This window comes from Aspergillus terreus, genomic scaffold, assembly GCF_000149615.1.
Source record: "Aspergillus terreus NIH2624 scaffold_16 genomic scaffold, whole genome shotgun sequence".
In the NCBI taxonomy this organism is placed as follows: domain Eukaryota; kingdom Fungi; phylum Ascomycota; class Eurotiomycetes; order Eurotiales; family Aspergillaceae; genus Aspergillus; species Aspergillus terreus.
The window spans coordinates 706,367-731,521 of record NT_165939.1 but is presented as its reverse complement, the minus strand read 5'-3'; the positions used below and the strand labels follow the sequence as shown (position 1 = coordinate 731,521).

Sequence of the window (25,155 nt, the reverse complement as noted above, 5' to 3'; positions counted from 1 at the left end):
TGCTTAGATCGGTGGTCCGTGCTTTTTATAGATACCCGGTTGATCTAAACTTAATGCTTCATGGTTTTACTATTAGCACTTGTATTATTTCTTCTTTATAATGTTGCTGACATTGGGTATCACGAGTCGTTGAATGTATATAAATCCGTCCACAGGAAACTTTCTTCTGTCACAGAATTTCTGTCGTTCTATGACCGAACCATTCACATAGCTCATGATCTCTATTCTTGGCGCCCCCTGTAGACATCAGGAGAAAGTCTCTAATCTGTTCATTCTCCTCTTCCGGCCAATCGACTCTGGCGCCGCCTTTCAACTCCAGCATTTCTTTAGCAGTACCCCAGCTAAATCGGCATTCATTACCCCAACCGAAGACAGGATCCATGTTCCTTCGAAGCCATCCAACACATTTGGAGTCTGAAGGATAGCCACTACCCCAGGTGTCGGTTGTCGTCTGCGACTGATCGAGCGACTTGGCTTTCATGATTTCCTCATAGCAGAGCTCAAGCGCGATATCTCGCGTCACCTTGGCCGCAACACTGGCAGCACTGACGCACGGGTATAACGAGTCAGCCTTCTTGGCCACCGTAATCTTCAGAGTCGGGAAGATCCTCTCCAGTTTCTGTTGGTACGACGCCGGGTTTCCGATCGTGTCGATATACACTTCCCTCACGTTGACCTTGCGCTCTTCGACAATCCCACGGATAATTTCTATCGTCGCGTCCATCGCCTGCGCGTTCAGGTTGTAGGCCGCGGCCGCAGGACGCATCATGCCCGAGGAAATGTCCTGCGCGGTGAGAAGCTTGGTGGCCCATCCGCACGACTCGAACAGGGGCGTTCCCGGCGTGCAAAGTGTGCGCATGAGGTTGAGGCGAACCGCCGGCGTGAGCACCTTGCTGTCGTCGAAGCTGTATTTCTGAGCGAGGAGGGAATGGTGGAGGTCGTGGGGGAGGTAGAACGCGCTGTAGACCATAGGGCCTAGAACGGGGCCGCGGCCGGCTTCGTCGACGCCCAGGACGAAGTAATTCTGCGAGTCTGCTTCCGACGCGGAGACATCTGTAGGAAGGGGAGGACAGGCGGAGTAGTAGGCGTGCGATTGTCCAGTGAATAATTGCGAGAGATCAATGCTGGGCGGGATGAAGTTGGTGGGAATTGAGGCTTCCGGAGGTGAATCGCGCGTTGACTCGGCCATTGTGTATTGGGTTGCTTTCTTTTCTGATCGAATGTATGACACGAATGGAAGATATGTAGAAAACGCGAAGGAAAAGAGCGGATCAAATGCCAGAGTCGAGGAGGCAGGTTGATTGCTGCAAGTTATGCGCAGCAAAGCGGGTGGACGCGTCCCACACCGTTCGGGACTAGCGGCGCTTCCGCGCGTGTTGTTCGCCGCCCGTCATGAATTCCAATAATTCTCCCCTCCGCAGCTGCGTTCACCAAGCTCGCGGCTCCATACATTTCGCCGTGGCCTCGTCTCATTCTTGTATTATTTGCTGCTCGGTGTATGAGTTAGACTAAGCCAAGACGATACGCTCCCCCCTCTCGGCTGATTCCCAGCATATTCCACGAACCTCCGCAACAATGGCTCCTCGGGGGCCCGCGAAAGCCCGCGACTACGATTACTCCAATGTCGGTAAATCTGGACGGTGAGTGACCTGGGTCAGATGCGTCCGTTGACACGACTGATGAAGATGACTGGGACAGGCGCACTGGACTCACGTTGAAGGAAGCAAAGCGCGACGAACATGGAATGGAAGATATTGAGGAGTTGTGGTCATCCCCAGAGAAGTCTCCGGCGAAGGAAAATGGGTTCCACGATTACAATGACGATTCGACTGGCTCAGATGGTATGTCCATGGATGAAGGTATGGTGCGATCTTTCAAAATATCCGACAGGGTGCTTAATGACAATTCCCTCAACAGGCAGTGGCCCCGGTCCCACCGATTTCCTCAACAGCGTGAATGGCAGACGAAGCTCGTTTTTTCCTCCTCCTGTTGCTCGGTCGCCGATGAAGACCGGGCTGACTGGGTCGCCACGGCGGACTCCGGGCCTACGCTCTTCGCAAAGTCCGCAGCGCGACATTCCCTCGTCCAGCCCATCAGATGGCAAGGGTCTGGGAAGTGTCAAGGGAGATTCGCGACATGACGTTTCGCCCCTTACGAACCGCTCCATCAATGCACCAACCTTGAATCAGTCACGCGCCAAAGCGAGCAAAACGGCTGAGCCGGTCCCGGCGACCTCCTTTTCGGACAGCGACGTGAACGGCGATGAGAATGGCAATGCTTTCCAGGACGACTATATGGACAGCTTTGCAGCCGGCGACGAGACTACTCTAGGGGACCAGGGCGTGGACCAGGAGAACGTTGGTGACTCTTCAGTTTTGCTTCCTGAGTCGCGGGAAACGGAGCAGCGGAAACCTGCGGCCAAAAGCAAAAAGGACGCAGCTGGGACACGCGGCAAGACTATCGCACAGACAATCGAGAATGATAACCAAGAACAGCCTACAAAGCGAAAACGCGGCGGAAGAGCTCCCAAATCACAGACTAAGCCAAACGCTGGCGAAGAAACCGAATCACGACCAGCGAAGAAAGCCAAGACCAACAAACAACCGCAGGATTCAGATGTCCCCGAACATCCCGAACTGGACAAGGTCGTGGAGAACTACGTCAATCGCACGGGACCGCTGAAAGGACGAAGTCTGTACATTCTCAAGCGGGAGACACCGACAGACAGCAGTACCACTCACACCCGGTCCGGTCGTGTGTCAGTAAGGCCTCTTGCGTACTGGAGGAACGAACGGTGCGTCTACGGTGACGGCGAGGCCGCCGAGGGACAGCGTTATCCACTGTCGACGATCAAGGAGATCATCCGCACCGAAGAGCTACCGACAGAACAACGCAAAGGCAACAAACGCCGACCTGCTAAGAAGTCGAAGTCGAAGAAAGATGAAGACTCAGACAGCGACGAGGAGTATGTTGACCCTTGGGAGAAAGAGGGTGGAGTCCTGCATGGTTATATCAGGAAATGGGATTCGGAGAACCAGACCGGGACCGATGAGGAAGAAGTCCTTGGTATGTCTATGTTTCGACGGCGATGTTTGAGGTTGAGGTGCTGACTCGATGACAGATATTGCATATGCGCCTTCGGGGATCGAAACAAGGGCCGTGAAAGGGTCGAGTTTCCGATTTGCCAAACTTCTCAGTTCTCCCTTCCTGGGATCTGGGATTGTAGAACTACCGCCCAGCGGGGTGAAGAAACCCAAGAACTCCAAACGAATGCATATGGTATTCTATGTGTGCCAGGGCCGGGTGCAAGTCGACATCTCCGGAGTTCAATTCAGCGCTGGCAAAGGCTGTGTGTTCCAAGTCCCAAGAGGTACGTTCCCACCATATCTCCTAGGGTGAGACAATGACTGACATCAACCAGGCAACTACTACAGTTTTGCCAACAACTTTAGCAAAGACGCGCGTCTGTTCTTCACGCAAGGCTGTGTCCCTACAGAGAATGACGACTCAGTTCCTGAGTCGGCCAGCAAGCCGGACATGATGGAGGGAGAAGGAGAGACCACTGTTGAACCCACCAAGGCCGCTCGCACGGGCGCCAAAGGCCGACCCAAGGGCAAACAAAAGGCCGGTGGATCCAAATCCTAATGATGTCGCTCTCAGGTTGCTAGTGTTGTGATATGGACCTGTCGACGTGATGTGAACGGAACGATGTCTGCTCTTCTTGATACCTATTTTTTTTCCTCTCCGGGATTATTGAATACTTAGTTTAGCGATGCAGTCACGGTTTTGGTCGATGCTCTTTCTTCTCGTGTTCCTTTCCTGCCAAGTGTCAAGGATGAGCCTGACTGGTTTGGACGGTATAGTTTAGGTGTAGTATACCATGTTAATCAACGCTTATGACAATCCGTCTGGATCACATCATATCTCCTCCATATCATCATCGAGATCATCTAAGCCCAACGGCGGAAAGTCCCCAACCTCCACCTTTTCCGGCTTCACAAACACACCGGTCTTGTTAGGGCACGTAAAATAGCGCTTCCCACCGACGCTGCCATCGTTCTTCCCAGTCGGCTCGTCCAGTTCAATTCCCACCCACAGCGGCAGCTCGCCAGAACTCTCATCCGCAGCTATCTCCACACCAGGGAACGGAATAGTCGGCACCGGGCCAACGTACCGGATCGTCCCGCGGCGAATATGCGGCGGCGACGAGGGCAAGACGATGGCGCGTTTATCGACGGCGATGTCTGCAACGCATTAACCAACGCCCACTCCAAACTACCAGGGCTGTTGGAGGGGAAGAGGGGCGGTGCTTACCTCTACCTTTAACCTCGTCCGCATCCTTCCGCGCCTGCAGCCGCATCGCCTCCTCCGGCGCCAGTGCATTCGGATCAAACCGCCCGAGCTTCTGGTTCTTCTTCCACGCGAGCACCGAATTGGGCAGAGCCTCGTACGCCGACTCCGGCAGGACGTACTTCTCGACCGCGGAGAGATCAGTGAAGTTGGGGCGCGCGGCTTGCGGGCGGGAGTCGTGCACCTCGATCTCGCAGCCCTTCATTAGCCCCCAGTCGCCGATGAGGCTGTCGTCGCCGTCGACCCATTGGTCGGGGCGGCCGGGGGACTTGAGGCGCAGACGCTGGCTGCTGGGCGGGACGCCGGTCATGGTCTCCAGTTTGGATTTGACTTGCTGGACGGTCCATGTTGGGGTGATGCGGCGCTCGGTTACGAAGTGTGGTTCTTTTGTGCTGGTGGCGGGGGTGGTGATTATCACGGAGATGTCTGTTGGGGTTGGTTGGAAGGACATCTTGATGGGTGGTGTGTTTTGGGAGTAGTGAGATGGGTTGGGTATTGTTCCTGTGGGGGGTTAGAATGGCCTCTTTGGAATCAACGTATGCATGCTGTAGGATCGGGAGATCATAAGCGACAAAGCAAGTAGTTTGTCGCAATTACATAAGAGCAGCAACATCAAGAACAGCGCGTAACTTCCATAGTTCTCAGGTTCAGTCACGATGGTATTCAAACCCGACCCCGGGACTTAGGCACACAATGTACAATGTCGCCATCTCCGGTGCGGTGATGAACAATATACAGAGTAGAACAAATCACTTACAGAAAAAACAAACTGATCCAGATGCACACAGATCTGCGACGGACATACGATGGAAAGGTGAAGCTAAAGTTGTTTGATACTGAATGAATGCACGTGGGATTAGTCAGAACCTTGACGCCAACCGTGAAATTGCTGGCCGAGAACAGACTAGTCCCAGAAGAGCTCGCTTCGGCCAGAAAGTTTGACATCACTCAACACCAGAGTACCTTACATACCTCACCTTCTACATATTCCACATACTCCAGCCAGCAGCCTACCCAGTACTCTTCTGCATTCATTGACCTGCATCTGCACTGCGGGACAAGCAACGGCAAAATGGCATCATCCGATCTTTCCACCCCGGCCCAAGAAGACGCCTACGAAGAGAAGAACGTGCACGAAGTATATCAACAGATTGCAACCCACTTCTCTTCCACTCGATACAAGGTACCGATCTACTGTTTGCTGCATCTTTGTACTTCGCTGACACCACTAGCCGTGGCCCGTCGTGGAACGATTCCTTCTAAACCTGCCCCCAGGCGCCGTCGGCTTGGACGTGGGCTGTGGAAACGGCAAGTACTTGACTGTAAACCAGAACGTCTTTATCGTTGCTTCAGATCGGTACGTTTTCACTACTTGCTCACACTGCATCATTCATATCTGTCATTGATTTATCTGTATTTACATCGGCATGGCCGCTCCATGTCATAACTCAAAGAAATGTTCATATCTTATATCCATGGTGTTAACGACTGCACAGATCCGAAAATCTTGCCCGTATCGCGGCAAAACATCACCCCCATTCGACCATTCTGGCAGACATTCTCCACCTGCCACATCCCGACTCATTTTTTGACTTTGCCATCTCGATCGCCGTCATCCACCATCTGTCCACCCCGGACAGACGGGTGCAGGCCATCCGCGAGATCCTGCGCACCCTGAAGCCGTCCACTGATGAAGGCCCCGGCGGAAAAGCACTCCTGTACGTCTGGGCGCTCGAGCAGAAGAACAGCCGCCGCGGCTGGGACAAGGGCGACCAGAAAGACATCATGGTGCCGTGGGTGCTGAAGAGCGGCGCGTCCAAAGACAACGACGGCACCGAACCGAAGGTCTTCCATCGGTACTACCATCTCTTCGAGGCCTCCGAGTTGGAGCGGGATATCAACGCGGCGGGCGGCCGGGTCCTCGAATCGGGATATGACAAGGACAATTGGTGGGCGATCGCGACCCGATGAGACCAAATCACCATAACAAATCGTGCACGTACTCGAGATCCAGCCTCGGAGCCGTTTTTCCAATATTGCGTATTTCAGAGAAGCAGACCACCTGCAAGGCGAAGTCTTGCTTCTCGAGAAAGCCCAAAGGCATGCGTTCAAACAAACATCTATGAGAATTCCTCCCGAACGAAGGTACCGCCAACCAGCGCTATGCAAATCGTAACAACGCAAAACAGGAGCGTGGACATCGTTTTCGGATCCTAAGGCAGCGTGCGCGGGGGCATGCCGAGACTCGGCGGCATGTGCGTCGGGGCGCCGTGGGGGGGCAGGTCCAGCGGCCGGCCCATTCGATACGGATCTCGTGGCGGAGGGAACGGCGGCGGCGGGGCGTATGCGGGGACGCCGGCCGTGAGTTCCTCGACGGAGGGGAGTTGCGGCGGCGGAGGGATCACGCGGGAGGTCGAGCCTTTCCGTGGCCGCGAGAGTGAGGTGCTGGCCCGTCGAGCGCGGGTGGCGGGGGGGTCGATGGCGGTACTGGAGAGCGAGAAGGGCACGACGCCGGCTCGACGGGCCATTTCCTGCTCTCCTAGCTGCCAATGCATCGCCTCTGCGGCGCGCCACGGGATAGCCATTTCTTCCGCCACCTTGGACCACATTTCTGCCTTGAATCTGGTGCTGTTAGCATTCGACCATGCCGTATGGCTTCATGAGCCGTGACCTACCTCTCGTATAACCGGGCCAGCTTGTTCTTCTTGTCCTCGTCCCACTCACTCCGGCGCTCCAGATAGTTCTGATAGTGGAGGCGACAGCTGATGGCGCTTCGGCCGGGGAGCCGCTTGCTGATGTCCTCCCACTTCATGCCGCTGCCGCGCAGCTCGATGATCAGGGCGTCCTCCTCGGGCGACCACTTGGACTGTTTCTTAGCCGGCGACTCGGCGGTGTGGGCGGGCTGCAGACGCTTTGCGGGCACGGAGACCGGAGGCGGGGCGGGAGGCATGGTCGCGGGGGTGGGCAGCGGCATGGCGGGCGGCAGAGGAGGGCCATGAGGTGCGAGACTGGGTGGATAGGCAGACGTGGTGGTCACCGGGGCGGCCTCCTCATCTTGGGGCTTCAGCAGCAGTGAGATATCCACTTTGGCGGGAGGTAGGAGAGCCTGGTTTTGTAACGCAATCATATGCGCGATTCGCCGGGTGGTGGCTGGGGATAAGAAGAGAGGTGTAGGAGAGGGAAGGCCGTGGTGGCGAGTCGGAGTGTGAGCGATGAGGGTGATGACGAAGGATTTTTTCTTGTGGATTGGACAGCTCGCCGATTGTGAGTTGAGCGGTGGCTGTATGCAGGTGTCAGGTTAGGTATATATATAGGGAACCCAACCGAGTGGTGAGCGTTGCGACAAGATCAGAGCCTAATGGAGCAAGTGTGAAGGTATTGCCAGAAGGAGAAAAGAGGAACAGAAGAACGGTTCTGAGATGTAGGAATGGTAGAGAAGGTTTGATGGGTCCCGAGCAGGGATGGGAAGGTCTAGAAAAGCGATCGGAGAATAAAACAACCCTCGAGCTAATCAGCAGGACAGGGCGTGCTGGGGTGGGAGGAGGACGAGAAGAAAAAGAAAGAGAGAAGAGAGAAAGCGGGCGAGGGAAAAGGAGGACTGGCCAGAGAGATGAAACAGCTTGAGATGCATAAACAGAGATCATCGGCAGTGACAGCTGATCTAGGGCCTGATCGAATACCGTAATATAATAAATAAAATAATAATCACGACCATAATAATTATTATTATATTATTATACAGTAATGTTGGACCGTTGGCCTAACTAACTAGTGAGTGGTTCCGGTGGGTTCAACCGTCATTTCATCGGAAATTTAATCTTATTGTTTGGTCTGGTCTGGTTTGGTCCGTTTGATGAGGGTCATGCCTAACCCCGTTAGCCTGTTTGGTCTGAAGATTCAAGTTCGTCTCATCTGTCTTCTCTTCGGTGATTACTCGTCTCGGATGTGTGTCTGTCTCTTCATACTGGAAACAACGTAAGGTACATACTATACATACTAGGTCCACCTCCTCAGTGGAACCGCGGGGACTATCCTCCAGCAGAAGCCTTTATGGCGGTCAACCCGCCCCGAACGGTCGAGCCCCGGGTCGGTGTCGAGGACGAGTCGATTGGCTGTCGACGAGCGGGACGGTGCGTAGGAGGTAGGAGAGTGTACGGTATGTACTTACAAGTAGTACCTACCTTAGGTAGGGTAGGTACCTAGTCGGTAGGTATGCGCGTAACGTTTCTCTGCAGAGGACGATACAGATCAAGATTCATGATCGGATCAGAGTTTCTGATACCGGGAACCCCGGTCATGAATAGGAAGTCTACGTACGTCCGACGACGAGACTAGGTCCTACCCAACTTAGGTAGTGGTAGGGTAGGTAACTAGGTAGTGATCGATGAGACAGAACATGGTTCCTCCCTGTGGGGACAGCATCCTGAACCGGGATGGGAAATGGCCTAATAGCCCCAGGTCTATCCATACTGTAGTACTCGTAGGTTACCTAGGTACAGTAGATAGATACCTAGTACGTATCTACCTAGGTATCGTATCTAATGTTCTATTACTACAGGACTCCTCCTTAATGTATCTAGATAGTCAGCATCCTGACTCTACCGTACGGATCCTCCATATGGCATGGGTACTCCGTCGAGTCCAACGGCCGTGGTGGTCCGTCCAATTAGTCCCGGCGAGCGATGGATCTGTCAACGGCGAACCCGCGCCAGGCCCGACCAGGCAGGGATCGGCACGGGCTAATGTCGCCTGCTGCGCCCTAGCAGGGATCCGGGGTCTTGCCAGCAACCGTTCGCTTCGTGCTGCATCGCATGTTATCGGGATGTAGTCCTAGTATCCTAGCTAATATCCTGGTCTTTTCCTACTCTTTTCCTACTGACGTCGTTGTTTCTATTCTTTCCTACTCCAGAGGTAATCCACGCAAGACCAGCGGAACTACGGAGCCAACTGCAATAGTTACTTCCCTAGTGAGTTACCTGGTGGTCTGTGATGCATCCACAGACCCTCAACCGCGTTTTGCCGTGGTCGAAACGGTGGATCAACTTCCGGGTTCCCGAATCCTGCTGAGTGGTGGGTGGCTCTGGCTTTGATGAAGCTTCGTGTTCTGCTCCTTCATTACAAAGTACGGAGGACAGATGTACATGATGGAGTTCAACTGACGCAGGGAACTGGTCCTCCTGGGTAATTGAATAAGTAGTTCGAACGAGATGAGATGAGATGAAGATGAAGATGCTTCTGTATTTATGTTTAGTGTGTTTATTGTTGATGTGTGATCTGGTTTTGTTCCCGGTCGCTAAGAGTATCAAATATCTCTCGATCTTGCCACCACCACCACAGGTTCGTCATGAATCACCACCAGTCGCACCCAGACCGGTCCGACTCGACGAACTCGACTCAGGGATCCGTTGATCTTCCCTGGGCGAGCCTGATCATTTCGGTTGGACTGGTTCGGGCCCGACGGCGAGCGGAGACAGGCTCTAGCGATGCTATAAATATTACGGGGTTATTATGAAGACGCTGATAGGCACCGAGTGCCGGCGGCCCACGACACGATCTTCGGTCTCGACAGGAGTAAAATTGGCGGCCGTTGATCTATCGGCCTGGACCATAAACAGTAGGAGGTCCTCGATCCAGACTCAACCGACTCACTTCAGACTCAGACTCCGTACAATACACTCAGGGGCCGCCTATTGCCGCCCAAACGCGTCCTGCGCTTAGTCCTTTTCTTACCCCTTCGGTACATAGACAGGATTTGGACTGTATGGTCCATTTATACGAGTGTTGAGCCATCACTTAGGTATACTCTGTAGTACTCTGTAACTATGTACTCACTGCAGACGCACTTCAACCATCAGGTTACTCCGTCTGGCAAGCCCAAGAACGACGGGGCGAACAGGGGTTTCCCGCCAACTGCGCGCGCCTGCAAGATTACCCAGGGACCCGGTGGGGCCCAACGGTGGCTGTCCAGGGGGGTCTCGGCCCAATCACGGCGGCTGCTGCCCTGGCGCTGACAGCCCAAGTGGAGCGGCGTCTTGGTTATTTTCCGAGGGCACCTGGGACTCGTATAGGTATGGGTACGGAGTACTCTATGAGGGTTCGTCCTTTTTCTACTCCCTAGATGGATCAACAATAATGATCGAGGGTGGTCGGAGTCGCCGTTGTACTGTCACGATAGATCATCTGTGTTCAGTATGATACCTTCCTCCTGGCTACTATAGTATAGTAAGACCCCATACTGGTTCGGTAGTAGCTGGGAAAATGGCGGTGGGTGAGTCTAGACCATAAGTACTGGGTACTACTAGGTAGCTCTACGAAACGAGGCCAGTTTGCAACAATGCCATTATTATTGTGATTCGGACCCGATCGTTCTTCGCACCTGGTACGGAGCAGTTAGTCCACCCGCAACACGGTGCAGCATGTAGGCGATGTGCAGAATGAACCGTGAGTTGTCACATGCTCTGTCTACGGAGTACTGCGTACTGAGGGAGAACTCCCCTCGTGTTCTAGTGGGAAGCTGTACGCAGTGTCGGGCTGCAGGTTGCAGAATATCGAACTCATCTTATCCGGTGTAATCCTTCATCTTCGAAAGAGACTACATACATATGGAATCGTTAGGAGGCGACGGGATTCATACCCTAGGTACTCCGAAAGGCAGCGGAGTTTCAAACGGACAGGTGCTTGCGAGTGTCTAGCCCCGTTGGGCGGGATCTCGACGCCACGATCGGCGCCGACCAGTCTCCACTGGTTTGATTGGAGATTATTTTCCGTTCTAGGTATTTAGGTGTCTACAGTACGGAGTACTCCGTAGGTACTTTTTCTCTTTTTTAATTTTATTTCCTTAGGCTCAAACAGCGAACAGTACTTAATCAAACTGTCTGATCATGAGTATTATCCGAATCGACAGATCTCTACTCCTACGCTGCACTATAATCTCTCTACTTTATATCATGCCATACTCGAGCATCTGCACAAACCGTCGGTGGAGGCCACCAGCCCCAAAGCGGCAAGACGCGGGTGTCCTTCCGCTTTAATCAGTGGCCGAAACGAACGGCTGAAACGCTGTAGGAGGAGGGCAGATGGATGCGTGGCCAGCTGAAAGAACCGACCAACGGCTGTGGAGCCCATCGTTGAGCAGGTAATTAAGGATGTTTAATTTGATCGATCACACCGAAATCACACAGTAATTAATTTCGTTCCTTTTCATCCTACAATAATACTCCGACAACCACAGCTGTCAAGCGATCCCTTCCCTCGACCCATGGTTCCATCCAGGTCTCCTCTGGTTCTTCCTCGGCAGGGCTGAGACAGACGCGTAGGGCCTGGTGGATCGATCGAGCACCCTGAAGAACTGGTCTCGGCTTAATATACCGCATTCCAGCATTCCACGATATAGATCCCGCCTGGACAGGAGGTAGCTAGGTAGCTAGCTCCATTCATTCCTTCGCAGCTGTCATGTACCGACTCGCGATGGAGATCCTAGACGAGCTTACACAGAAAACACCCTTATAAGGCATTCTTGTCCTAGACAAGCACATTCCTCTATGCTCAGATGCTCCGTACATTCTCATCGCAAGCTCGCTCCACCCGCTTGAAACCCGAAACCAGCCCGAGCGGTGGAGCCCCAGAAATTACCCTGATTTATTTAGCATCATCCTGATTGCGATTCTCACCACCACGCCTCAGAACCAGAGATTATGCGATCAATGCGAGAACCAGCCTGAATGCGGTCTAGACTGTCCAGCGACGTGTTGCACGTCTTAATGACGGCTCATTAATCTATCCCTAGATGAGGCCCATGCCTTGTTTCAGGATATGCTGGGCCGACAACTGTCACCTGTCACTGTCGCTGTCACTTGTCACTTCGGGATGTGGATGTGGCTGTGACCAGCACGAGCAACACGCAAACACCAGATTGAGTCGCCCGTTGCAGATGTGGCGGATGCCCAAGCCCAAGCAACCAAGCAACCAAGCAAGCAGAGCTGCGAGTTTGGTACCCATCGCCCGTGGCCTCGGACATGGCCACCCCCGCTGTAATTTGCGTGAAACGTCCCGCGTTGGACCGTCCTCTTGCCCGCCGCCCATGGGTCTGTCCGTGATGGTCTGGAATCCTCCCGTTCCGCGGCTGCTGGCTAGACCGTCCATTTGTCCGTTCTTTGCGCTGTCGTCAGAGGCTTGCATTAAAACAGGGAAATTGCTGAGGGAATTGGTTGACGAGTTGATGAGTTGATGAGTTGATGGAGTCGATGGAGCTCGTGACGTGGCTGGCACTGACATTATACACTGTATACAGTGACTGTATAGAGGCGTATGACTAAGTTGTATATGCATTGCATAGCTCTAGTAGACTACTAGATACCTACTTCAGATGGGTACTGTATTCACTGTTGTAGATTAGATAGTATTATCTAAGTTATGTAGGTGCTATTTTGATAACAAAGCATGTATACGGTCAGCCCCGTCTACCTGCACAAACACAACAATCGTCAAAGACACTCCCAGAATGCTCTTTATCTACCGCTTTGTATCTTAACACCCGCAGGTCGACAATGATGCACCTCACTACAAAGAACATGCCGAACAATGGCCACTCCATTTCAGACGACAACCTCCTTGTCCACGCTTTGATCAGAAGACAGCTTCAGACAATGGACGATATCCAACAATGCAGACAGACCCTACAAAGAACCAATGGCTGGTTCCGTCTACATCAGTATGCCAGTGAAGAGACATAAAAGCCGTGATGCTCCTTGAGCAGAAGAACATCATCAAGTGAATATCACTGAAGACTAACACCTCAGACATCTGCAAAATGGCGGATGAGAATGACACTCCTACCCAGAACCTGGGAAGACCAGTAAGTACCCATGAACCCATCACCCATACGCAACCATCACTAACACCGCAGACCCTCCCCTTCTACACCGGCTGGCGCAACTACTACCAAGCCTTCGACCCCGTCAGCATCTTCAACCCGCTGAACCTGTGCTACCGCAATGTGATCCTCCAGCTACTCCTGCACACCCCCCTTCTGCTGAACTTTGTCGAGCTGAACTGCGTGCCAGGCCATACGTGCGTCGAGCCGGCCACGTTCTGCACCTTCTGCGTGCTCAAGGCCTTTATCGACGCCTACTGGACCAGATCCCGCAATGACGAGGCCTTCACCCGCGCCCTAGACACCCTCTGGGAGAAGCTGCTGGTCAGCTTCTGGGTGAGTGCGGTCGAGGACCTCAACGAGCAGCAGGACGCGCGTGAGTTTCTAGAGCGTACCCTCGCGCAGTTTCACTTTGAGTCTATGTACGTCGACGTCAGCGCCTCGTTCCAGATCGTCACCAACAAACACTTCCAGTGCCGCACCTGCAACGCCACCCGCAGAGCCGACAGCCTGGACCAGCAGTACTTCCTCATCGCCGACTTCCCCACCGACGGCCGCCGCTGCACCATCGACGACGCCATCCTCCCCGGCATGCACAACGCGCTCGTGCACCGCTGCCCCCGCTGCAACGCCGACACCGAGCACACCATGGTGGACAAGATCGTGCAGCTGCCCGAGGTGCTGCTGGTGCAGGTGAACCGGTTCACCATGCAGCAAGATGACCAGACCAAGGTGCAGAAGAGCTTGCAGATCGACGAGCACCTCGCCGTGTCCGACGCCATCCGCGACGCCGACGCGCCGGACCACGACCCCACCGCCTACGAGCTGTACGCCGTCGTCTTCCACCGCGGCGTCAGCATCTACAAGGGCCACTACACGGCCGCCGTCAAGAACCCAGACGGCCGCTGGGCGCTGCTCGACGACGACAGCGACGTCGTCTACCGCGACTCCCTCGACGACCTCAAGGCCTACAAGCGCACCTTCGAGCGCCAGGCCTACATCCTCGCCTACCGCCGCCTGCCGCTGTCCGCCGAGCCCGCACCGTCCCACCGCCCCTACGCGACCAAGTCTATCGCTAACCTGCCGGCCCCAACAGACTCCGACGGCGACACCACCCTCATCGACGAGCCGTCCGACGACTCGCGCTCCTCCACGAGCATCGACCGCGACGCCCTCCCCGTCGCCGGCGGCGTGCACCTGCTCGAGACCATCGCCTTCGACGGCCGCGACGTCGATTGGATCGTCTCCCAGCAGTTGCTGCTCCCCCCGGAAGCCGGCCCGCTCATCAACCTGCCGCCGCGGGCGAAAGTCCAGCGCGCAAAGGTGAGGTTTGTAATGACCTCGAGGGAGAACGGCGACATCCTCGAGGGCGAGGCCACCATCTCGCTCCGTCCGCAGCGCCAGGATGTGCCGGACGCATCTGTTGTGGTTACCACCGAACGCACGCCGCTGATCAAGCGGCTGCGGCCGCGCGGTAAGCCCCAGGCAAAGCCGGCGAAGACTATGAATACCAAGGGTAAGTCTAAGAAGACCAAGGCTGAGTCGCCTGGCGCGCAGGCGCCGGCTAAGCCGCGGGGCGTTGCAAAAAGCAAGGCTGGTGCTAAGGCTGGCGCTAAGGCCAGTGCTAAAGCGAAGGGACGTAAGGAGCCCACGCCGACCAGCTCGACGCCGTGTCAATGCTCAGATCCGGATGGTTGGGTGCGGCGGTCGAAGCGGTGGCATAAGAATCATCCGACTTATGCGGAGAGCACGAGTAGCTGAGTTCTGGCGCGGGCGTCAGGTTGACTGTATAATATGTATATTGCATCGGTGGTGGATATGGTGCATACGGTGCATATCAAGTATTAGAGAGAATAGAATAGATAGACATGGTGTTTGATACGGAATATATTTTGACGAACCAGCTTCTATCTGTAAATATCCAAACACGAAGTATAAACCAAGAGCGTGATACTATCATCTCTTTCCCCGACGAACAAACCGAAACAACCCAAAGCTCAGAACATCCACGACCGCATACACCCCCCGAACCACCATCGGCGTATCACTTCCAATATCTTCGTCCTCAATCTCAGTAACCCCATCCACATCCAACCTCAGGCCCCTCTGTCTCGGCAGCAACCGCCCCGGATTCACCACATTCCACAGCCCAGAATTGCACAGCATGATGCCGCCCTCAAAAACATAAAAGAACCACTCCTCCGTCAACAGCGGACTCAGCCCCCTCAAACTCTCGGGGTCATCAATATCCACCGCTGTGCCACCCACATGTTCCACAAGCCGATACACACAGCGCACCAAAATCAGCGCCATGCTTATATACAACGTCGCAAGAAGCGTCGGGACGGACCGCCGGGAGATCGCGGCATCCGCGCACCGCCAGTGGAAAACACCCGCTACCGACACAAACACGACGACCACGCACAGCTGCAGCGCGAGCGCGGCCAGGACCAGCGCTCTGCCCAGGTCCTGCCGGGCGCCGGTTGGGTTAGCGGCGAAGGAGACGCCGAGGGCGTTGAGCGCCTCGACGAGGGCCATTAGGCCGCCGAAGAGGGGGAGGATGCTGCTGGCGCGGAGAGGGGCGAGATGCGGGATGTAGTGGAGGATGCGGGCGAGGATGTGGTAGTTTGCCAGTTCGAGGAGGGGGCTATCGCAGTCAGTCAGTCAGTCAGACAATGGGTTTTGATAAGTAAAGGGGAGGGGGGCAAGGTATGACTTACGGGCAGATGTAGATGAAGACTTGGCTGAGGATGTAGACGAGGAGGTTCGGGGTGTTGTACATGTAGTGTCCGTGTGCGTTGTAGGCGCGCATAGCGTAGCCGGCTGTAAGGAGGACTCCGCAGAGTGGATGTAGTCCGTTCATTCTGAAGCTTTTGTAGCGGCTATGGGAGTGGAGTGGATTAGACGGGGCTGGTGGTATGGTATTAGACCGGCGCACTTACAAGCATTGCCAGATGTGACCAGCTGCTGAGATGGCAAAGGCGATGGTGAAGAAGATGGGGGCGCCTTTGTTGGGGATGTAGATGTAGAGGTTTCCTGGGACTGGTTTGGGGAGGTTGTTAGTATCACTATTAGGCATATAGGTGTAGAGAAAGAGTATAGACTGCCTACTGATTTGTCCGGCCATTGTATATGGATCTGATGTAAATATGAGGGAGACTTGAAGGTGAAGGCAGCGGACAGACATGCTGCTTATATAGCTCTCATGTGTATACTTCGATGGATATAGAACAGGATAGACGCTTTACTGGATTAGGAAAATACAGTCGCCAAGACGCTAGCCATACTATGACGGTTGCCTGTTTGAGACAGTCTATCTTTCATCCTATGCTTACTGCTTACCATGTGAATTCTCTTCTTCCTACCATCAACTGCTGGGACGCATGGACAATCGAAAGCGCCACTGCTGGGAATGTCGCCGACGTTGTCTCGTCTGCGACTTCACCCGTCCCGGGTGTAAGCGGTGTTCAACCTCTGGGATGGTCTGTCCCGGATATGACGATCCAGAACCGTTCAGACTTAAGTGGCTTGCCCCTGGGAGAGTCAAATCTCGCAATCGGAAACCCGTCAGTAATAAGAAAAGAAACCAGACGGAAACTCGGGATGTCGCTGTGATTCCCCGTTTCGAGACCATTACTGATGTCCCCGTGCTGGCCCAGGCGGCCGAATACTGCAAGTAAAGGAACATGATCTCATAAAGAACGAAACTAACTTGACAGACAACGCCTGTATATACCCAGACTTACTCCCCGTTAATGACCTTGGGCCGAACCAGGGCATTTACAGGATCTCGTCTACGCTTCTTCAGCGAGGCGCCGCGCATCCCGAGTATATACAACTCGGGATGGTCTGTATGACACTCAGCCATCGTATGAACCGAACGAGAGATGACCCTTGCTCGAATCCTCTGGCGGTGACCTTCTTCCGCTACCGGGGCCTTGTCATTCGCTCGCTCAGGAGCGATATTGACCGAGGACATAAGCGGACGGGCGATGTCGTTCTGGCGGGGATCATCACGCTGCTCCTCGTTGATGTGAGTAGCCCCCGTATGGAATCATCCGCATACTGAACATGTGCGCACAAGGCCCAGCAGGATGCCTCTCCCCACTGGAAATGCCATCTAGAGGGACTCCAGAGACTCATCACGCTGCGCGGGGGCATCCGGTCACTGGCCGGGTCACCTAGCCTCGCGCCGCTTCTTCATTGCTTTGTGTTGTATGTTGTTGTACAAGAATGTCAGTCTAGAGTATGAAGCTGATTCGCATAGCCTTGCAGTTATCGGGGACACTTCGTCCCCTGCATCAGACGTGGCAATGACCACCCTGCAGCTCGAAACGGACTTCATACTGGAGCAGTTTGGCAGGAGACTCTTTGCTTTTCAGATGTGTCCCACGCCCCTGTTCGCCGAGATTATCAAGATCAACCATCTGCGTGCGCGAGCTTCAAAACACGACCCTGCAGAGCTGAACGGCCTCACCCACGAGGCCTCCAACATACTCAATCGAATCGATGCTTTCTCGTCAGAACAATGGACTATGTCCAAGCCATCATCAAAAGAGGACTGGATACTTGTTGGGAACGTGTATCAGGCCGCGGTGGCACTGTATTGCATCCTGTCGCTGCAAAGCCTGTCAGTTCTGCCTCGGACACTTCTCCTGAGAGCGAGGCGCACCTCTCATGGCCAGCATCTGCAGGCGCTGCTCAATGAGGCACTGCCATCCCCGCGGATCAAACGATTCATCTTTTGGCCGCTGGTCGTGCTCGGGGTGCAATCTGTGAACGGTGGCGCAGGAATGCGCGCGTTCGTTCGAGAGCAGCTTCCCGAGATGAGTCGGCACATTGGCTCATATGTCCCACTGACAGCAAAGGACGTCCTGGAGAAATTCTGGGCTTCAGGTGAGACGCGTTGGGATGCTTGCTTCGATCGACCGTACGCGTTAGCGACGCAGATAGCAGTGGATCTCAGTGGGTTGACCTAGGGTTGCTCGTCGCCATATATCACTATTTGAGTTAACTGGTTGTGAGTGGTAGTATATGATGGGTACGTAGCATCTAATAAGAACATGAGACCTCACTGATCATCTGCATATTCTGTATACATCCGGAGATACCTCGGTGCTAAACCCGAACAAACGCTAAACTCTTTCGCGTAATCACCTCCCAGACAACGAGTATACCTACTACCTATCTACCTACTCACTCCTGCACAATCACACCATGACCCTCCCCTCCTCCACCCAATTCATCGAAACCCTCCTCTCCCAACTATCAACCCACACAAAACCACCACCAACACCCATCCAAGACCAAGGCCCGCGCCTCTCGACTCTCGCCGCATCCCACCCCACACTCAAACCCCTCCTGCTAACCCTGCACTGCATCTTCCCCAACGAACTCCTCCTCGCCCTCGACATCCTCGACAGACGCCTCGTACGTCGCCTCATCCGCGACGACAACGCCCCCACCAACCACCGCGCAAGCCAGGCCGAAGACCTCTTCTACGTCATCTCCGCGTCCGCACCACCGCTCCGCTCTGCAGAGTCTGATCCGCTGTCGCTGTCCCTCTCGCAAAAGGGCTACGAGGTGCGTCTGCGCGCATGGAACTGCAGCTGTCCGAGTTTTGCGATGGCGGCGTTTCGCGCGCCGGCGGGCTCTGACGACGAGGAAGAGGAACAGCAGGGGGGAGAGGGGAATGGTGTGTATGTGTTTGGGGGGTCGTTGACGCACGGCACGACGAGGCGGGCGCCGCCTGTGTGCAAGCATCTGCTGGCGTGTTTGTTGGCGGTGCGGTGTCCTGGGCTTGTGGAGGGGGATGATGCGGTTTGTGTGCGGGTTAGTAGGGAGGTGTTGGCGGGGGTTTGTGCTGGGTTTGGGGGGTAGATTATGTAGCTATTCATGGATTAGGATGGACTGGCAGGCTGGTTCTGTCGGATGTTTATGAACGGCCTGGCGCTGCTTACTCTAATGGCATTGGTGTGCTGCGTCGACCACAGGTCATAGCTCATCTTCATGACTGTAGAACTGCATATTTGCATAATGTATCATTGCCCATCTAACTTATCCCTATTGCCCCTTCTTAGACTTTTCCTTATCCTCCTTCTGCTCCCCATTAACTCCCTCCTTCTTGCCCTCCTTCTCGGCCTTGATGGCATTCGCCTCCTGCTCCCGTTTCAGCTCGTTCTCCTCCTGCTGCTGTCGGTTCTGGATCTTGTTCTCGATCAGGTCGTGGAACGCGGTGATGGCGCGGATCAGGCTGCTGATGTAGATGGCCATTAACTGGTCGTTGGTCTTTATGCTCATGGCACGCGCGAGCTCGCTGTTATCGGACGGCTGCTCGGTGCCGCTGAGGCGCGGCGTGACGGGCGGCGTGGACAGGTTGGGGAGGAGGTTGAAGACGTCCTGGAGGTTGCCCAGGATGGCGTGGTTGACGGGGAGCTCGTGGTCGAGGACTTTCTGGAGGTACTGGCCGATGTCGCGGAGGCGCAGATGCAGGCCCTGCAGCGACTGCAGCTGGGATGTGATGCGCGTCGACAGGGTTCCTACGGCCACGTCCCTGATGTCTCGGAGGAGGTGCTCGACGCCGATTTCTTCGGCTTCCTCGGCTTCGATGATGGATGGCGTGTGGACGAAGGTCTTGGAGGTGGTGGTGCCGTCCTGTATTGGTCAGTGAGTTGTGGATCGAGTTGTGACTGCTTGAGCACTCACGTCTTTGATCTCGTCGACGGCAAAGTATGCATCCGTAGGCACGCCGACTTCTTTGGGTTGCACGTCGACAATGACCAGCAGCGGGTTCGGTGTGTATCGCTTGAAAAGCTCGTTGATCTCCAGATCGGACGCCCGCAGCTTGGGCCCCGAGTGGTACCAGCCGATGAGCTTCTCGCGCGCGTTGATCTTCTTGAACATGTCTCTCATCGACTCGACGAAGTTGTGGTCTAGGAACCAGACGGACGGGTCTTTCTCATCTTCCTCAAACGGGACTGCAATCGTTCAGTCAGTAGCCATGGGGAGCAGACGGAGGGAAGACGGACCCGCAAAGCTGTTTGATACCCGGACGGTGTTCCCCGAATTTTCGCCCAGTAGGACTCCAACCACACGCTTCCGGGTGCCCTTGGCCGAGCGGCCATAATGATCTGCGACCGAGAGGAGGACTAGCGGAGCAACTGTGACGGTTCGTTGCACCAGGGACAGAGTGTCCGCGGTGGTAGCAGGCATGACGGATGAGTTTGGGGGAGGAATGAGAGAACAAAGATGGAGATAGAAGGTAGGGAGGGTATAAGGCGTGGAAGAAGGAGAGAAGATGATCCCCACCGAGATGGGAGAGACAATGAGACGATGAGATGGGAAGATGAGGATGAGGATGACGATGGTGAAGCTGCAGTCCGGCCGGGTTGGAGCTCGGTGCTTGAGCCACAGTGCTGACCGCCTTGAGCCACAAGCACCGCCACAGCGGCTGACATAGTGCCTGAGGCAGCGAGAACACGTGTCCGACCGGTATCGGCTTCTGTGGTAAGGTAGACGGGATAGAAGGGAGCTGGATGAGGTCTATAATATCATATTATATGTCATATACTCCGTACTATCTAGTGACCTGTCTCCTAACTTCTATTCCTACTATTTACTATCCACTACTCTTGATTCTCCAGTTGGCACAACCCCGTACCAGGAGACCCTTTGATTGGCCCCGACAACCTCGGAGTCGCGGGTCCGATCTTTTCCTCCCCCGAACAGGGCAGTTTCCGTCCCTTCCATTTCCCCGTCGCATCTCTCTCTCTCTCCTCTCTTCCTCTCCTCCTCTTCTCCGTCAAGCCGGGACTTCCTTATCTCTTCCCCTTCCCTTCCCTTACTTCTCTCCTCTCCCTTCTCTCCATCACAATGGCTCCCATCACGGAAGAGACCGTCGCCGGTCTGAAGGACACCATCGGAAAGCTCGAGGCTCGCATTGAGGACTTGGAGGGCCGTCTCGGTCAGTCCAAGCCCAAGTCGGTTGCCGAGCAAATGCGCATCATCCTGATGGGACCTCCCGGTGCTGGTATGTGATACTGTGTCTTTTTCTTTTTCCGGCTTTATTTTCCGGCCGGTTTCCTCAACCCCGGAATTCTATACTGTCGCGTCGGAGACTGACCGATCTTAGGCAAGGGTACCCAGGCTCCCCGGATCAAGGAGAAGTACTGCGTCTGCCACTTGGTAGGTCCGACCCATTCAATGATTACCCTTAATGCACTAGCTAATCAACTATCTGTGTAGGCCACCGGTGACATGCTGCGGTCCCAGGTCGCCAAGAAGACGGAGCTCGGAAAGGAGGCCAAGAAGATCATGGACCAGGGTGGTCTGGTCAGCGACGAGATCATGGTCAACATGATCAAGAGCGAGCTGGAGAACAACGCCGAGTGCAAGAACGGGTGCGTCTGCCTCTGCCATGGGAGGTGCTTGGTCGCATACTGACGTGAATGTATAGTTTCATCCTGGATGGCTTCCCCCGTACCGTGGCCCAGGCCGAGCGTCTCGATGACATGCTGGCCGCGCGCCAGCAGAAGCTCCAGCACGCCATTGAGCTGCAGATCGACGACGCCCTGCTCGTGGCCCGTATCACCGGCCGTCTGGTCCACCCCGCCTCCGGCCGTTCCTACCACAAGATCTTCAACCCCCCCAAGCAGGAGATGAAGGACGACATCACCGGCGAGCCGCTCATCCAGCGCTCCGACGACAACGCAGAGACCCTCAAGAAGCGTCTCGGCACCTACCACGCCCAGACCGCCCCCGTGTGCGACTACTACAAGAAGACCGGTATCTGGCGGGGCATTGACGCCAGCCAGGAGCCTGGCCAGGTGTGGAAGAGCCTGCTCGGCGTGTTCCAGAAGAACTAGAGTGGACTGGACTGGGCAGGAGGCCAACTGAGCTAAATGATCTGATGTTTCATGATAGCTTCTATCGCCGGAGGCGGATGGGACAGTGAGATTCGATTGGTCTTTTGGGCTCCCTTTCCGGCGGTGGCGTTATGTATAGTAGGTAATCTGATCTAAAATACAATCGGTAGACGAACTGCACTTTCCGTATATTGACTGTGGCGTATGACCGGTGGCCTTGGCTATGTGCTTACAGCCATAGGATATTGTCAAGACATTCTTCCCGAATATATTTTGATAAGAACATTCTTTTACGGTATCATCTTGTCCCTAAGCCTTTTACTGTATAGATATGACTGATCTCATCTATCTTATAACCATGCTCTTTCTACTGCTGGAATAGATATCGAATCCTTTCAATCTCGTCGCTGCTCTCCTGAAGATAACACCCATGACTAAGTGAATAGTTAATGGATATAGCTGGTGTCGCATTGATATGACGGAAATTATTTCATTTACTGCCACATTTCAAGGCTTCAAACAAATACTAACATAATCTCACCCTATATACAATACTCCTATACCACCATGCCAGCTATCAACAAACGCCGTAAGTCGGCCAACAAACCAGCCGCCAGCTAAATGCATGCACCCGCTAAACAAAACACCCCATCTACATCGGCTCCATCTTGACCCGCACATGCTGCCCTGGAGAATCCGTCCCCTCCGCCTTGCGTTTCCCCAAGACAGAATCCGGCGTCCCCGTCCGCCCCGCCGGCGTGCCGCGCTGGGCTCCCGCCGCCGGTCCGTCCTTGGTGACCTCCGCATAGCAGCTGGCGTGGTACACGCGGTTGCCGACCTTGACGGCGTCCTGCCAGATCCAGTCCTGCACTTCCTCGGACCACGTCGACTCGAACTTCTCCTGGCAGATCGGGCACGGCGTGTTGCGCAGCGTGGCGTCGTTGGGCGCGTGGATCCACTCCTTCGGCAGGCCCTTCTTCGTGGCGCCGCCGTCGGCGAGCGCGGCGCTCTCGCCCGCTGCGTCTGTGTCCGCCAGGCCCTGCTCGTCGACTGCTTCGCGGGATTTGATCCAGTCCTGGGCTTGTTAGGTTCTGCTACCGCTATTTGGTTTGGATGGATGGGAGGAGGGAGATACGTACCCGTTCGTCGACGTACCAGCTGCGGTTTTGGGCGCGTTTTGCGGCGTCGGCCATGCGCTGGTTGGTGCGGAAGTGCCAGTCCAGATGGCGCGCTTTCTGTTCTTTGCCTTCCTCTGTGGCGAAGAATCGGCGGCCGCATGTTCCGCAGCGGTTGGAGCGCGCGTCGTAGAGGCTGGCGATGAGGGCGTGGCGCGGGCTGTCCGGTTAGCTGTGGAGTTGAAGAGGGAAAGAGGGAGGAGGCTTACATCTTCATCGAGGCGGTGCTCATTTGGACGGCTACCTGCCCGTCTGTGCGTAACGTCGGAGCCGACACCGGCGGCGTGTACTGCATGCCGCCTGGGACGAGCAGTGGGAAGACGGAGGCGAGATTTGGCGGTGGGGCGGCGGCCGCGGTGGGGACGGGAGGCGCTGAGGCCGGAGGGAGGAGGCCGCGGGCTCGCAGCGCCGCGATGAGAGGGTTATCCGGTGCGAAGGGGGCGGCGGGCTGGGGAGTGACGCTGGTCACGGGTAGTTGGGAGATGAGGTTGGCGGCTTGGGGCGGAGGGGTCGGCTGCTGGCGGGCTGCGGTGTTTTTGATGAGTTCCGCTAGCGTTCCCGGGTTGAGGAGCTGCTGGAGCGGCTGGGAAATCGCCTGTGGTGCGGATGTTGTCATGGACGGGGTCGATATGGTTGGGAGGGGGGCAGGCACAGCCTGCGGCGGGGGGATGGCCGTCTTAGGGGCCAGGGCTGACACTTGCTCGCGGACCAGGCGTAGTTGGTCCTGGGTCAGCTCCTGGCGCTGCAAGATGCCCTGGAGGTCGAGGAGGGCCTTGAGGCGCTGCTGCATGGTCGGATCGAGGGGGTTGTTTGCGAACTCGCTGCGTGCGTTCGCGATGAGCGCGTCGAGGTCTCGGTTCAGAGCCGACAGGTCCACCTCCTGCGACTGCGGGAGCTGGGGGGTGGGAGTGGCTCGGGGATCAGACTGTGTCTGTCAGCTGTCTTGCTCGATAGCGATGCGTCTTGGGAGCTTACCGATTGGGCTCCCATGCTGGGTCCGGGTCTTTGATATGGCAGAGGCGGCGTTGGAGTGGCCCGTGGATGGCGCGCCGTGGTCTGGGGCGGTGTCGGGGTGTTGGACCAGCCTGGAGGAGTCCCAATTCGCCCTCGTCCGAGGATGTCATGTTGGCTCCTGGCCTGCTGCTGTTGGAGGGCGGCGGTCCTCGCCTTGATCAACGCACTCTCGATGCTGCGAGTAATCTCGGGGGAGAACACCGGCCGTGTATCCAGAGACCCCGGCACCGGCTCCTTCCAGGTCTTCAGCATTTCGTCGAGTTTGCGGCGTGTCTGCGAATCGACCAGCGTGTATGCATTCATAAAGGTCTGGTACATGTTCTGACCCAGGAACCGAGTGTAGGGGGTTCCTACGTTCTTGATAATGGAGTCGACTACATACAGAGCAGGCAGCTTCTGCGGCGGCGGAGTCTACACACACAGATTAGAAGGCGTTCCCACAAGAGTCTACAGCGAGGGAGTCCATCCAACGATGGATGTCTGGATGCAAGCAAGATGGCCACCTACTGTTCGGATATGATTCTCCAACACGCGACAGATTGCCATGGCATGTTCGGTGTTCTCTTTGGCGATGACGGTCAAATTGCTGATCTGGAACCTGTCGTTGGTCGTTAGATCCTCCAAGGAGTTCTTGTAATCCTCGGCCACTTCATCCGAGGCGAGTCCGGACGACATGATGCCGGTATACAGGAATTAACGTCGAGGACAGGGACGTGGCAGAGGGATGTGTTTTTTTTCTCTTGTTCTTCTCTTTTGTCTCTTGTGTTCTTCTTTTCTTTGGGGGTCCTTTTTCTTCCTCTCTTTGTGTTTTTTCTCCCTGGTCAATCTTTTCACCCCGTCTTGCAATTATCAAATGAATCTTATTCTCCTGTCCCTGGGT

At 55.2% G+C, this 25,155-nt stretch overlaps 11 protein-coding genes across 11 annotated transcripts; 5 read left to right on the top strand and 6 right to left on the bottom strand.

The window, feature by feature from the left end:
- Positions 1–169: 169 nt before the first annotated feature.
- ATEG_10212 (ribonuclease H2 catalytic subunit RNH201) lies at positions 170–1,189 on the bottom strand (the record flags this gene model as incomplete). The annotated part of the gene is made up of 1 exon (XM_001209514.1): positions 170–1,189. One exon carries the CDS (start codon positions 1,187–1,189, stop codon positions 170–172), a length of 1,020 nt encoding a protein of 339 aa, XP_001209514.1.
- Positions 1,190–1,744: 555 nt separating this feature from the next.
- ATEG_10211 (Cupin domain protein) lies at positions 1,745–3,399 on the top strand (the record flags this gene model as incomplete). The annotated part of the gene is made up of 3 exons (XM_001209513.1): positions 1,745–1,841; positions 1,918–3,066; positions 3,122–3,399. 3 exons carry the CDS (start codon positions 1,745–1,747, stop codon positions 3,397–3,399), a joined length of 1,524 nt encoding a protein of 507 aa, XP_001209513.1.
- A 519-nt stretch (positions 3,400–3,918) lies between these two features.
- ATEG_10210 (tubulin-folding cofactor B) lies at positions 3,919–4,801 on the bottom strand (the record flags this gene model as incomplete). Its single annotated transcript, XM_001209512.1, has 2 exons — positions 3,919–4,244; positions 4,315–4,801. The coding sequence occupies 2 exons, from the start codon at positions 4,799–4,801 to the stop codon at positions 3,919–3,921; spliced, it is 813 nt and encodes a 270-aa protein (XP_001209512.1).
- A 621-nt stretch (positions 4,802–5,422) lies between these two features.
- Positions 5,423–6,321, top strand: ATEG_10209 (tRNA (carboxymethyluridine(34)-5-O)-methyltransferase; the record flags this gene model as incomplete). The annotated part of the gene is made up of 3 exons (XM_001209511.1): positions 5,423–5,533; positions 5,583–5,707; positions 5,847–6,321. 3 exons carry the CDS (start codon positions 5,423–5,425, stop codon positions 6,319–6,321), a joined length of 711 nt encoding a protein of 236 aa, XP_001209511.1.
- Positions 6,322–6,889: 568 nt separating this feature from the next.
- ATEG_10208 (MYB DNA-binding domain protein) lies at positions 6,890–7,300 on the bottom strand (the record flags this gene model as incomplete). Its single annotated transcript, XM_001209510.1, has 2 exons — positions 6,890–6,965; positions 7,026–7,300. The coding sequence occupies 2 exons, from the start codon at positions 7,298–7,300 to the stop codon at positions 6,890–6,892; spliced, it is 351 nt and encodes a 116-aa protein (XP_001209510.1).
- A 5,859-nt stretch (positions 7,301–13,159) lies between these two features.
- Positions 13,160–14,983, top strand: ATEG_10207 (ubiquitin carboxyl-terminal hydrolase; the record flags this gene model as incomplete). Its single annotated transcript, XM_001209509.1, has 2 exons — positions 13,160–13,204; positions 13,256–14,983. The coding sequence occupies 2 exons, from the start codon at positions 13,160–13,162 to the stop codon at positions 14,981–14,983; spliced, it is 1,773 nt and encodes a 590-aa protein (XP_001209509.1).
- A 195-nt stretch (positions 14,984–15,178) lies between these two features.
- ATEG_10206 (putative RTA1 domain protein) lies at positions 15,179–16,349 on the bottom strand (the record flags this gene model as incomplete). The annotated part of the gene is made up of 3 exons (XM_001209508.1): positions 15,179–15,869; positions 15,943–16,086; positions 16,165–16,349. The coding sequence occupies 3 exons, from the start codon at positions 16,347–16,349 to the stop codon at positions 15,179–15,181; spliced, it is 1,020 nt and encodes a 339-aa protein (XP_001209508.1).
- A 161-nt stretch (positions 16,350–16,510) lies between these two features.
- Positions 16,511–18,201, top strand: ATEG_10205 (uncharacterized protein; the record flags this gene model as incomplete). Its single annotated transcript, XM_001209507.1, has 5 exons — positions 16,511–16,678; positions 16,813–16,898; positions 17,087–17,255; positions 17,307–17,437; positions 17,490–18,201. The coding sequence occupies 5 exons, from the start codon at positions 16,511–16,513 to the stop codon at positions 18,199–18,201; spliced, it is 1,266 nt and encodes a 421-aa protein (XP_001209507.1).
- Positions 18,202–19,285: 1,084 nt separating this feature from the next.
- Positions 19,286–20,434, bottom strand: rpn8 (proteasome regulatory particle lid subunit RPN8; the record flags this gene model as incomplete). The annotated part of the gene is made up of 3 exons (XM_001209506.1): positions 19,286–19,876; positions 19,928–20,199; positions 20,251–20,434. The coding sequence occupies 3 exons, from the start codon at positions 20,432–20,434 to the stop codon at positions 19,286–19,288; spliced, it is 1,047 nt and encodes a 348-aa protein (XP_001209506.1).
- A 660-nt stretch (positions 20,435–21,094) lies between these two features.
- adk1 (adenylate kinase ADK1) lies at positions 21,095–22,086 on the top strand (the record flags this gene model as incomplete). The annotated part of the gene is made up of 4 exons (XM_001209505.1): positions 21,095–21,251; positions 21,354–21,406; positions 21,467–21,621; positions 21,678–22,086. The coding sequence occupies 4 exons, from the start codon at positions 21,095–21,097 to the stop codon at positions 22,084–22,086; spliced, it is 774 nt and encodes a 257-aa protein (XP_001209505.1).
- Positions 22,087–22,738: 652 nt separating this feature from the next.
- On the bottom strand, positions 22,739–24,950 carry ATEG_10202 (putative mRNA cleavage factor complex component Pcf11; the record flags this gene model as incomplete). Its single annotated transcript, XM_001209504.1, has 5 exons — positions 22,739–23,161; positions 23,226–23,421; positions 23,471–24,192; positions 24,237–24,686; positions 24,783–24,950. The coding sequence occupies 5 exons, from the start codon at positions 24,948–24,950 to the stop codon at positions 22,739–22,741; spliced, it is 1,959 nt and encodes a 652-aa protein (XP_001209504.1).
- Between the last annotated feature and the right edge of the window lie 205 nt (positions 24,951–25,155).